Raw genomic sequence first — 12,338 nt, 5'->3', positions numbered from 1 at the left:
TTCATTCGCCCGTGCCTCGGCTGTTTTTGTTTATTGTTGAAGATTCAATCTCATTTTCGATTGTTTGAGTGGATTTTTAAAAATTATTTTTTGAACATAAGATATATAAAAAATATTTCTTCAATATTCGTGGATTTTTAAAAAATGTCTTTTAAAGTCGTTGTTTTAATATTGTTTTAATATTTTATTAAAACAACTTTAATTTATTAATAAATTATTAAATTATTATTAATAAATTTAATAAAAAAAACTTTAAATAAAAAACTTTAATTTATTAATAAATTATTTAATTATTATTAATAAATTAAAGTTGTTTTAATAAAATATTTAAACAACGACTATGGGTATAAGCCTGACTATTTTGCAAAACAAAATAGAAGTCGTCATACCAAATAAAAAACGCCAACCCTCCTAATATTTTTTTATATTCGTGTATTTTTGAAAAAAAATATTTTTTTATATTCGTAGATTTTTGAAAAATGTTGTTAGAAGGACGTGCATTTTTTAAAATTATTTTTGCAAAGACGGGGATTTTTGAAAATATTTTTGGAAGGATGTGGATTTTTTATGAACACTTTTGGAAGGACTTGGATTTTTTGAAAGGGCGTGATTTTTTAAAAATATTTTTGGAAGAAAGTCGAAAGTGGGGGAAATGGTCTTTTTAAAAATATTTGGATTTTTTCAAAATATTATTAAAAGGACTTGGATTTTTTCAAAATATTTTTGGAAGGACGTGGATTTTTCAAAATATGTAATAATTTTACAATAATCATCGATATTTTAAATAATATTTTTTCCAATAATCGTGAATTCTTTTAAAAATTTTGCTTTCAATATTCTTGAATTTTTAAAAAATATTGTTTTCAATATTCTTGAATTTTTAAAAATATGTTTTCAATATTAGTGGACTTTCAAAAATATTTTTTACATATTTGTGGATTTTTTTAATATTCGTGGACTTTTACAAATATTTGTTCAATATTCATCCATTTTTGAAAAATATATTTGCAATATTCGTGGATTTTTGAAAAATATTTTTTTTTCAATATTCGTGGAAAAAATATTTTTTTAATGTTAGTGGATTTTTGACCAATTTTTTAAAAATAATTTTGGAAAGAATATTTTCAAAAGGACCTGGATTTTTTATTGTAGTTTTGGAAGAACGAGGATTCATTAAAAATATTTTTGTTGGGACGTGGATTTTTTGAAAATATTTTTGGACGAACGTTCATTTTTTTAAATATGTTACGTTAATTTTTTTTTTTAAATTTTGGAAGGAAGTAGATTTTTTCATTTTTTTTTTTTTGGAATAACGTGGATATATTAAAAATATTTTTGGAAGGACGTGGACTCATTAAAAATATTTTTGGAGGGACGTGGATTTTTTAAAAATATTTTTGGAAGGACTTGGATTTTTTAAAAATATTTTTTTGAAGGACGTGGAACTTGGATTTTTTAAAAATCTTTTTTTGAAGGACGTACATTTTTCAATTATTTTTGGAAGGACGTGGTTTTTTAAAATATTTTTGGTGGAACGTTGATTTTCTAAAAATACTTGTTTTGAAGGACGTTCATTTTTTCAAATATTTTTGGAAGGACGTGGAATTTTTAAAAATATTTTTGAAAGGACGTGGATTTTTTAAAAATATTTTTGGAAAGGCGTGGATTTTTTAAAAATATTTTTTTTTAAATATCTTTGGTGGAACGCGGATTTTTTAAAAATACTTTTTTTGAAAGATGTTCATTTTTTCAAAATATTTTTTGAAGGACGTACATTTTTTAAAATATTTTTGGAATGACGTGGATTTTTTCAAAATATTTTTGGAGGGACGTGGATTTTTTTAAAATATTTTTGGAAGGACGTGGATTTTTTCAAGATACTTTTGGAAGGACGTAAAATTTTTTTCAAAATATTTTTGGAATGACGTTGTTTTATAAAAAAATGTTTTTGTAAGGACGTGGATTTATTAAAAATATTTCTGGAGGGACGTGGATTCATTAAAATTTTTTTGGAAGGAAGTGGATTAATTAAAAATATTTTTGGAGAGACGTGGATTTGTTAAAACAATTTTTTTGAAGGACGTGGATTTGTCACAAATACTTTTGGAAGGACTTGGATTTTTTAAAAATATTTTTTTTACGTGGATTCACTAAAAATATTTTTGGAGGGACCTAGATTTTTTAAAAATATTTTTGGAAAGACGTGGGTTTTTTTAATATTTTTGGTGGAACGTGGATTTTTTAAAAATATTTTTTTTTTTGAAGGACGTGGATTTTTTCAAAATTTTTTTGGAAGGACGGAAATTTTTTTCACAATATTTTTGGAAGGACGTGGATTTTTTAAAAATATTTTTGGAAAGACGTGTTTTTTTTTAATATTTTTGGTGGAACGTGGACTTTTTAAAAATATTTTTTTTTTTTTTGAAGGACGTGGGAAAATTTTTCAAATTATTTTTGGAAGGACATGGAGTTTTAGAAGTATTTTTGAAAAAAGTGGATACCCTCAGCATTTATGCTAACGAGCAAGTATGTTTGGACGAAATGTGTTTCAGGCAATTTGGAGTCGATTTAGCAATGTCCGTCCGTCTGTCTGTCTGGCTCTCGATACGGATGAACCGATTTGATCCAAAATTTGGTTTAAGTTCGAAGATGGGTTATATCGGTCCACTCCTTCCGGTACCTCCCCCACAAAAGTTCGAAAATGTTCGAAAAATTTGTGCGCACGATAACTCTTGAAGGGAATAACCGATTTCACCCATACTTTGCACATCGTGAAATTTTTACCAAACTTAGATGAGGATCCAATATAGACTCAATCGGTCCATGCCTTCGGGTACCTCGCACACAAGATTTCGGAAAAGTTCAGTTTAGGACCTGCTCTCGAATCATTTTGATTTTTGTTGTAATTACTTGTATTCACGGCCCCCCATACGCCGGTCCAAGTTTTATCAGGGGCAAAACCATACTTCCTGAGAAAATAGCCTGAAAGGTTCAAAAAACCCCTATGACACCGTGTGTAGATAACTCTCGAACGGATCTGCCGATTCGATCCTAAATTTGGCTTTCATAATATTTTGTCCAAACTTAGTTTAACTTCTAAAAGGGCCCATATCGGTCCTCTTCCTAGGAAACCTCCCCCACAAAAGTTCAACATTTGTGTCCAAGTGCAGTTGAGGGTCTGTTCGGAGATCCTTTGCAAATTTATACCGATGATGTTTTCCTGACATACTGGTCTAACAGGTGTACGATAACCCACTGAAATGACTAGTGGGCGCGATATCTATCGAAAAGATATGACTCTCAAAATAAGATCCACTTTTGTTATGCACTATGTCGGTCCATTTCCTACTCCGCAAAACTTTTGAACTTTAATCCTAATCCAGATTTTTGTCGGCAAGTTCTAATGTCCAAAAAGTGCCACAAAATTCTGAAAAGACCCTAAATACATTTTATCTGTTCGTAGATGAAAGTTTCAATTCACATAGGCTGAGGGTATATCTCTGTCGGCAAAGCCGACTGATACTTTTTTACTTGTTTATTTATTTATTTTTTTTTTGAGTACAGATATTTTTCAACAATACTCGTATTTGTGGACAATTTTAAATTGTGTTTGGAGGTATGTAGGTTTTTAAAAAACAAATTTTTAGTACGAATATTTATTAAAATTTTTGTGGATTATATAAAATTAATATTCGAGAAACGCTGATTTTTTAAAAATTTTTAAGAATTGTTTTGTGGAGGGTCGTGACTTTTTTGTTTTTTTAGGAGGAACGTGGATTTTTTAAAAATTATTTTTGGAAGGACGTGGATTATTTAAAATTGCTTTTAGAGAAACGTGGATTTCTTTAGAATATTTATGAAAGGACGTGGATTTTTATTTTGATTTATCTATGGAAGGACGTGATTTTTTTAAGTATTTTTGGAGAGACGTGGATTTTTTAAGTATTTTTGGAGGGACGTGGATTTTTTAAGTATTTTTGGAGGGACGTGGATTTTTTAAATTTTTTTGAGTACGAGTATTTATTAAAATTTTTGTGGATTATTTTAAATTATATTTTTAGGGAAGTGGATTTTTTAAAAATATTTTTTGAGTACGAAGCCTTATAAACATTTTTGTGGTTTATTTAAAATTTTTTGGAGGGACGTAGATTTTTTAAAAATATTTTTGAGGGACGTCGATTTTTAAAAAATATTTTTGAGAGACGTTGTAGGTCATGGAGTATTTAAAATTACTTTTTAAAATTGCTTTTATAGGAACGTGGATTAATTAAGAATATTTATGGAAGGACGCGGATTTTTTAAAAAATATTTTCTGAAGGACTTGATTTTTTACAAATATTTTTTGAAGGACGTGGGTTTCTTTTAATATTTTTGGAGAAACGAGAATTTTTAAAATATTCTTGGTGAGACACGATTTTGTTAATATTTTTGAGGGCTGTGGTTTATTTTAGAGGATTTTTCTTAAATATTTTTAGGGGACATGGAGTTTTTAAATATTTTTGGAGGAACGTGGACTTTTTAAAAATATTTTCTGAAGGACGTGGATTTCATAAAATATATTTGGAGGATTTCTTGAAAAATATTTTTGAGGGGCACAGATTTTTTAAATATTTTTGGTGAAACGTCGATTATTTAAATATTTTTAGTGAGACGTGGATTTGTTTAAATATTTTGGGAGGACGTAGATTTTGTTTTAAATGTTTTGCAGGGACTTAGATTTTTTTAAATATTTTTGAAGACGCATGGATTTGCTTGAATAATTTTGGAGGGACTTGCAAATTTTTAAATATTTCCGGAGGTATGTTGATTTTCAAATATTTTTGGCGATATGTGGATTTTTAAAAATATTTTTAGAGGGATGTCCATTTTTTTAAATATTTTTCGAGGGTCCCCCATTTTTTAAAACATTTCGTAGGGACATGATTTTTTTTAAATATTTGTGGAAGGACGTAAATATTTTTTTTTTAATATTTTTATAGAACCTTTCCTAGTTCTTAATATTAACCCAATTTCTATGACAAACCCATTTAAATAACAGAACACCAACAATTACTTAAATGTAAATCCTTTATTTATTTTTTTTTACAATATGATTTTTTATTGTTTTATTTATTTTTTATATATTTTTTAATAAATTTGATTTAGAATTAACAAAAATTATACATAGAATTTACACAGAAAATAATAATAAAAAAGTAAATTAATTAATTTTAAACTTAGTAGCAAAAAGAGAGAATAATGATGTAAGAACGGCTTTACATGTATTTGGTTTTGCGAGAGGATATCATTTTCTTCAAGTAACGCACACACACACTCACGTCTAACTTAAACTAAGACCGGCCAAATGCTCTGTTGAAAATTATTTGAATCTTGCTTTAAGTGTGCGGTTGGTGTTCAGAGTGTGAGTTAACAGAGCAAATAGGAGGTGGTGATCCCCCAAAACAAACAGTTTGGAGAATGGTGTTGATGTTTTTCTGTTTTCTAATTAATGGTTGGTGGGTTTTGAAAAAATGTTCTTCGTTTCGAATTCGCCATTATAAGGAGTTTAAGAATTTGTTGTTGTTATTGAAGGAAAGAATCGTTGCTTATTTCTGTTGTAATTGAATAGACCGCCATAAAGTTGCTGAGGGTTGTTGGTTGGTTGTTTGGATGGCAGCTGATATGTTTTTGCGCTTAATTACTTTATTTCGTTTCTTAATATCGTCGTTGTAGTTGTTGTTGTTTCGTCGATGCTTTTCTTGTTGTTGTTAATACATTTTTTTACATGCGGCGAGCTATAACAGCAGCAGGTGCAGCAGGGAAAGAAAATAAGAAAGAAAGAGAAAAAAACTCAATTAATTGAAAATCAATAATAAATGAATCGACATAAATAAATGCAAAAAATAACAGAAAGAAAACTAAATAAAAATAAAATGAAACTAATTATTTTGGACCATTGACGTAAAACGCACAAAATAAACTACTTTGGCTACGAAGAGAAACAAAAAGTCATTAAGGCTATGTATTGAGGTCAATACATACATATATAAAAAATTACTTTAATATGGCAAACCTTGAGGAGTTTAAAGGGGGATGGCAGATCTTCTCCAGGCCTTTTTTTATAAATATTACTATCAATTAGTCTTATTTTTCGAAAAAAAATAAATTTAGGGTATATATTATAAATGTGCTTTAAATCTTTAACATGTTTTTGGAGGCGTGTTGATTTTTTTGTAAAAATATTGGAAGGACGTTGACTTTTAGAGCATTTTTTGGAAGGACGTTGTTTTTTAAACCATTTTGGAAGGACGTCTTTTTTAATATTTTTGTAAGAACATGGACTTTTTGAAAACATTTTTTTTGTTTTTTTTTTTTTTTTTTTTGTTTTGATTTTATAAAATATTTTCAAAACAAAAGAAAAAATAATTTTTAAATGGACGTGGATTTTTTAAGATTATTTTAAGGGAAGTGGATTATTTAAAAAGTATCTTTTTCTGCTGAATTGCTTTTTTTTTTTGTTTGAATGGACGTAGATGATTTGAAAATATTGTTAGACCCAGGTGGATAAAATACTTTCGAATGGGCGTAAATCTAAAAACAATCCTCGTCCGTCCAAAAATATGTTAAAAAATCCACGTCGTGCAAATATACTTAAAAAAGGTCCGTCCAAAACTATTTAAAAAAGGTCAACGTCCGTCCAAAAATATTTAAAAAAATCCACGTCCGCCCAAAAATAATTTTAAATAATCCACAAAAATTTTAATAACAAAATATTTTTAAAAAATCCACGTCCCTAAAAATATAATTTTAAATAATCCACAAAAATTTTAATAAATATTCGTACTCAAAAATATTTAAAAAGTCCACGTCCGTCCTAAAATATTTAAAAAAACCACGTTCGTCCACAAATATTTAAAAAAAATCCACGTCCGTCCAAAAAAAAATTAGAAAATCCGCGACCGTCAAAAGGAATTAAAAGAATCCAAGAAAAAAATCCTCGTCCGTCCAAAAATATGTTAAAAAATCCACGTCGTGCAAAAATATTTAAAAAAAATCAAAAAATCAAATCAAATCAATATTTTTTTTTAATTCACCACCCTTTTAAAATATTTTTAAAAAAATCCAAGACCCATTTAAAATATTTTTAAAAAATCAACGACCCATTTAAAATATTTTTAAAAAATCCACATGCCTTAGAAATTATTTAAAAGAATGCACGTCACTCCAGACAAAATTCGAACATATTTTTAAAATATTCACGTACCTCCAACAATATTTTAAAAGACATCCAAGTCCCTCAAAAAAATATTTTTGAAAGACCGTCTATTTTTTTAAAATTGTTTTGAAAGAAAATTATTATCAACGTGGATTTTTTAATAATTTTTGGACGAGGAATTTTAAAACATATTTTTTAATGATCACCAACGTAATTAAAAAAAAAAATAAATGTTTCCGGCAACATCAAGCCATAGGGATTTTTTAAAAGTATTTTTTGAACGCCTCTGACCACCTGGATTAAAAAAAAAAAAAACATATTTTTTAATGACTTTTAAAACATATTTTTTAATGACAATCAACGTGGATTTTTAAAAAAAATTTTCCTGTGACTCTCAGATCACGTGGATTTTTAAAAACTAATTTTCCTATGACCTTCAGAACACTTGGATTATTTAAAAACTAATTTTCCTGCGACCCTCAGACCACGTGGATTTTTGAAAACTAATTTTCCTGTGACCGTAAAACCACGTGAGTTTTTTTAAAAATATTTTAAGGTTACATTCGAACCACAAAGCGCGGATTTCTTACGGAATATTTTAGGCCACCTTCGAACCGCAAAAGGTGGGTTTTTTAAAAAATGTTTTAAGGCTATTTTCGAACCACAAAATTTTGGTTTTTAAAGAATATTTTGCGGCCATCTGTGAACCACTAAACAAAAACTAGATTTTTTATAAAATATTTTAAGGCCATCTTCGAAGAACAAATATTTTTGAGGAACCGTTAGGCCAACAAAAGCGTCTATTAGGATATTTTTAAGCACCGTCAGGTCAGCAAACGTGGATTTTTTAAGAATATTTTTGGGGTACCTTCAGGCCATAAACGTGGATTTTTAAAGAAAATTTTTGAGGCACCTTGTGGTCAAAAAACGTGGATTTTTTAAAGAATATTTTTGAGGTACTTTCAGACCACAAAACGTGGACTTTTTAAAGAATATTTTTCGAGGCACTTTCAGACCACCAAACGTGGACTTTTTAAAGGGTATTTTTCGAGCACCTTCAGACTACGAAACGTGGACTTTTTAAAGAATATTTTTCGAGCACCTTCAGACCACCACACGTGGACTTTTTAAAGAATATTTTTCGAGAAACCTTCAGAACACCAAACGTTGGATTTCTTAAGAATATTTTTTGGGGTACCTTTAGGCCATAAACGTCGATTTTTTAAGGAAAATTTTTGAGGCACCTTCTGGTGCCAAAGAACTTGGATTTTTTAAAGAATATTTTTAGGGGGTCTTATAGACCACCAAACGTGGATTTTTTAACGAATTTTTTGGGGTACCTTCTGGACATAAACTTGCATTTTTTTAAAAGAAAATTTTTGGGCCACCTTCTGGCCAGAAAAACGTGGATTTTTAAAAAATATTTTTGAGGCACTTTCAGACCAACAAATGTGGATTTTTTTAAAGAATATTTTTTGAGGTACCTTCAGAACACCAAACGTGGATTTTCTAAAGAATATTTTTGAGGCACTTTTAGACCACCAATAGTGGATTTTTTAAAGAATATTTTTCAAGGCCCCTTCAGACCTCCAAACTTGGATTTTTTAAAGACTATTTTTGAGGCACCTTCATACCACCAAACGTGGATTTTTTAAAGACTATTTTTGAGGCACCTTCATACCACCAAACGTGGATTTTTTATAGAATATTTTTGAGGCACCTTCATACCACCAAACGTGGATTTTTTAAAGAATATTTTTGAGGCACCTTCAGACCACCAGACGTGGATTTTTTTAAGGAATATTTTTGAGGCACCTTCAGACCACCAAACGTGGATTTTTTAAAGAATATTTTAGGGGATCTTATGGACTACCAAACGTGGATTTTTTTAAGAATATTTTTTGGGGTACCTTCAGGTCATAAACGTGGATTTTTTAAAGAATTTTTTGTGAGGCACCTTTTGGCCAAAAAACGTGGATTTTTTTAAGAAATTTTTGAAGCACCTTTTTGGACAAAAAACGTGGATTTGGAATATTATTTTGAGGCACCTTTTGGCCAAAAAACGTGGATTTTGAAAGAATATTTTTGAGGCACCATTTGGCCAAAAACGTGAATTTTGAAAGAATATTTTTGAGACATCTTTTGGCCAAAAAACGTGAATTTTGAAAGAATATTTTTGAGGCACCTTCATACCACCGAACGTGGATTTTTTAAAGAATATTTTTAGGGGGTCTAATAGACCACCAAACGTGGATTTTTTTAAGAATATTTTTAGGGGGTCTAATAGACCACCAAACGTGGATTTTTTTAAGAATATTTTTTAGGGGTCTAATAGACCACCAAACGTGGATTTTTTTAAAGAATATTTTTGGGGTACCTTCCGGCCATAAACATGGATTTTTTAAAGAAAATTTTTGAGGCGCCTTCTGGCCATAAAAACGTGGATTTTTTGAAGAATATTGTTTAAGGGATTATTACACCACCATACGTGGATTTTTAAAGAATTTTGTTTGAAGGACTATTCAACCATGAAACGTGGAAGTTTTAAAGATTTTGTCTTTTGGACTATCAGGCCATAAACGTGAATTTTTAAAAAAAAAATTTTGAGGCACCTTCTGGCAAAAAACGTGGATTTTCTAAAGAATATTTTTGAGTCACTTTCAGACCACCAAACGTGGTTTATTTCTGGAGCCACCTTTAGACCACCAAACGTGGACTTTTTGAATAATATTTTTAGAGGCAACTTCAGACCACCAAACGTGAACTTTTTAAGGAATATTTTTCGAGCACCTTCAGACCACCAAACGTGGACTTTTTAAGGAACATTATTGAGGCATCTTCTAATCACCAGAGTTGATTAAAAAAAAAAGATTTTTCCGGCTACCTGATCAGTCGTGATTTTTTAGAAAATTTGTTTAAGGACCAGCAGGCCTAAGGGCTTGGAATGTTTAAAGAAATCTTTTTTAAGGACCGGTAGGTTACACGCCCTGCATTTTTTAAGGACCACCTGACCAAAATCGTTCAATTTTTATAACTTTTTTTAAATTAAGCGGTCAGATGCCATGTTTATTGTAGAGAAAAGGAAGGAAGGAATAAGGAAAGGAACAGGGAAAGGAAACTTTTTCGATGACCACTCGTGGATTTTTTATATATTTTTTCATAGACCGGGCGTGGATTTTTTTTAATATTTCTTCCAGGCGTGGGTTTTTAAGATTTTTTTCAGATACCAGCAGACCAGAAGCATTCGATTTTTCAACGAAAATTTTCTAGGACTAGGCGCGAATTTTTAAGAAATTTTTTTCGAGGGTCAGATGTGTATTTTTCAGAATATTTGTTCATGGACCAAGCATGGCTTATACGATTTTTCTTAAGGACCAGACTTGGATTTTTAAAAATTTTCTCAGGACCAGGCGCGAATTTTTGCAAATCTGCTTTTCAACGACCAGGCGTACATTTTTAATTGTTTTTTGTTTCAAGGACCCCACGTGAATTTTTTCGAATATTTTCTTCCAACGACCTGGCGTGGATTTTTAAAAATGTCAAGGAATTCAAGGACCAGGCGTGAATTTTTACAATTTTTTTAATTTGTTGGTTGTTATTCGACCTTTTTTCCTTTTCTTTCCTTACACAAAATTAATAATTTAGTCAAAAATTAATTAAAAAAAATTAAACGTCCAGGCGCGAATTTTTTAAAAAAAGATTTTTCGGTCTACCTGATCAGTCGTGATTTTTTAGAAAATTTGTTTAAGGACCAGCCGGGCAAAGCGCTTGAAATGTTTAAAGAAATGTTTTCAAGGACCAGTAGGACACAAGTCCTGCAATTTTTTCAAGGACCAGTAGACCAAAAGCCTTCAATTTTTATAACTTTTTTTTAAATTAAGCGGTCAGAGGCCATGGTTATTTTAAAGAAAAGGAAGGAAGGAAGGAATAAGGAAAGGAACAGGAAAAGGAAACATTTTCGATGACCATTCGTGGATTTTTTATATATTTTTTCATAGACCGGGCGTGGATTTTTTTTAATATTTGTTCCAGGCGTGGGGTTTTAAGATTTTTTTCAGGTACCAGCAGACCAGAAGCATTAGATTTTTCAACGACAATTTTCTAGGACTAGTCGCGGATTTTTAAGATATTTTTTTCGAGGGCCAGATGTGTTATTTTAAGAAAATTTGTTCATGGACCAAGCGTGGCTTATACGATTTATTTTAAGGACCAAACTTGGATTTTTAATAATTTTTTAAGGACCAGGCGCGAATTTTTGCGAGCAGGCGTACATTTTTAATTGTTTTATTTTTTCTTTCAAGGACCAGACGTAAATTTTTTCGAGTCTTTTCTTTGAGCGACGTGGCGTGGATTTTTAAAAATGTGAAGGAAGTTTTGGATTTTTTAACGAAAACTTTTTAGGACTAGGAGCGGATCTTTAAGATAATTTTGTCGAAACTTGTTCATGGACCAAGTCTGGCTTAAACGATTTTTTTAAAGTCCATACTTGGATTTTTAAGAATTTTCTAAGGACCAGGCGCGAATTTTTCAACGACCAGGTGTACATTATTAATTGTTTTCCTCTCTTTTTTTTTTGTGTTTTTCTTTTTCTTCAAGGACCAGACGTGAATCTTTTCTTTCAAAGAACAACGGCCGTGGATTTTTAAAAAATGTCAAGAATTCAAGGACCAGACGTGAATTTTTACGATTTTTTAATTTGTTGGTTGTTACGCGACCATTTTTCCTTACACAAAATAAATAACTTATTCAAACATTAATTAAAAAATTCAAAGTCGAGACGCGAATTTTTGAGAAACTTTTTCAAGGTCCACATTTGGATTTTAAAGAGAATTTTTTCAAGGATCAAGCGTGGATTATTGAGATTTTTTTCCAAGACCAAGCGTGGATTTTTTAGTGATTTTTTTTCCAAGACCAAGCGTGGATTTTTTAGTAATTTTTTTTCATGAACGAGGCATAAATTTCAGTAACTTTTTATCAAGGACCAGCCATGGAATTTTAGGTATTTGCATGGATTATGTGATTTTTAAAGAATTTGGATTTGGAGACGTAAATTTTTAGGAAAAATTGCCAAGGTTCTGGCGTGAATTTTTAGGTATTTTCTTCAAGGACCAGTGAGGATTTTTTTTTAATTTTTTGGTCAAGT

General features: G+C 30.0%; 1 protein-coding gene across 32 annotated transcripts in view; it reads right to left on the bottom strand.

Annotated features, from left to right (window-relative positions):
* Positions 1 to 5,049: 5,049 nt before the first annotated feature.
* Mf (myofilin) overlaps positions 5,050 to 12,338 on the bottom strand; it is a 69,877-nt gene continuing 62,588 nt past the window's right edge. For all 32 annotated transcript variants that reach the window (XM_073979096.1, XM_073979268.1, XM_073979254.1 and 29 more), the window contains one exon: positions 5,050 to 5,774. Coding sequence is in view for 6 of the 32 variants with exons in the window: in XM_073979169.1 (XP_073835270.1) it covers positions 5,761 to 5,774 (14 nt within the window). In the remaining 26 variants the exon portion in view is untranslated. The remainder of the gene's footprint in view (positions 5,775 to 12,338) is intronic.

Source organism: Musca autumnalis, unplaced genomic scaffold (genome assembly GCF_047663935.1).
Source record: "Musca autumnalis isolate F117 unplaced genomic scaffold, ASM4766393v1 scaffold_1, whole genome shotgun sequence".
Classification (NCBI taxonomy): domain Eukaryota; kingdom Metazoa; phylum Arthropoda; class Insecta; order Diptera; family Muscidae; genus Musca; species Musca autumnalis.
The sequence above is the reverse complement of the archived record's forward strand: the minus strand, read 5'-3'. Positions and strand labels throughout refer to the sequence as shown.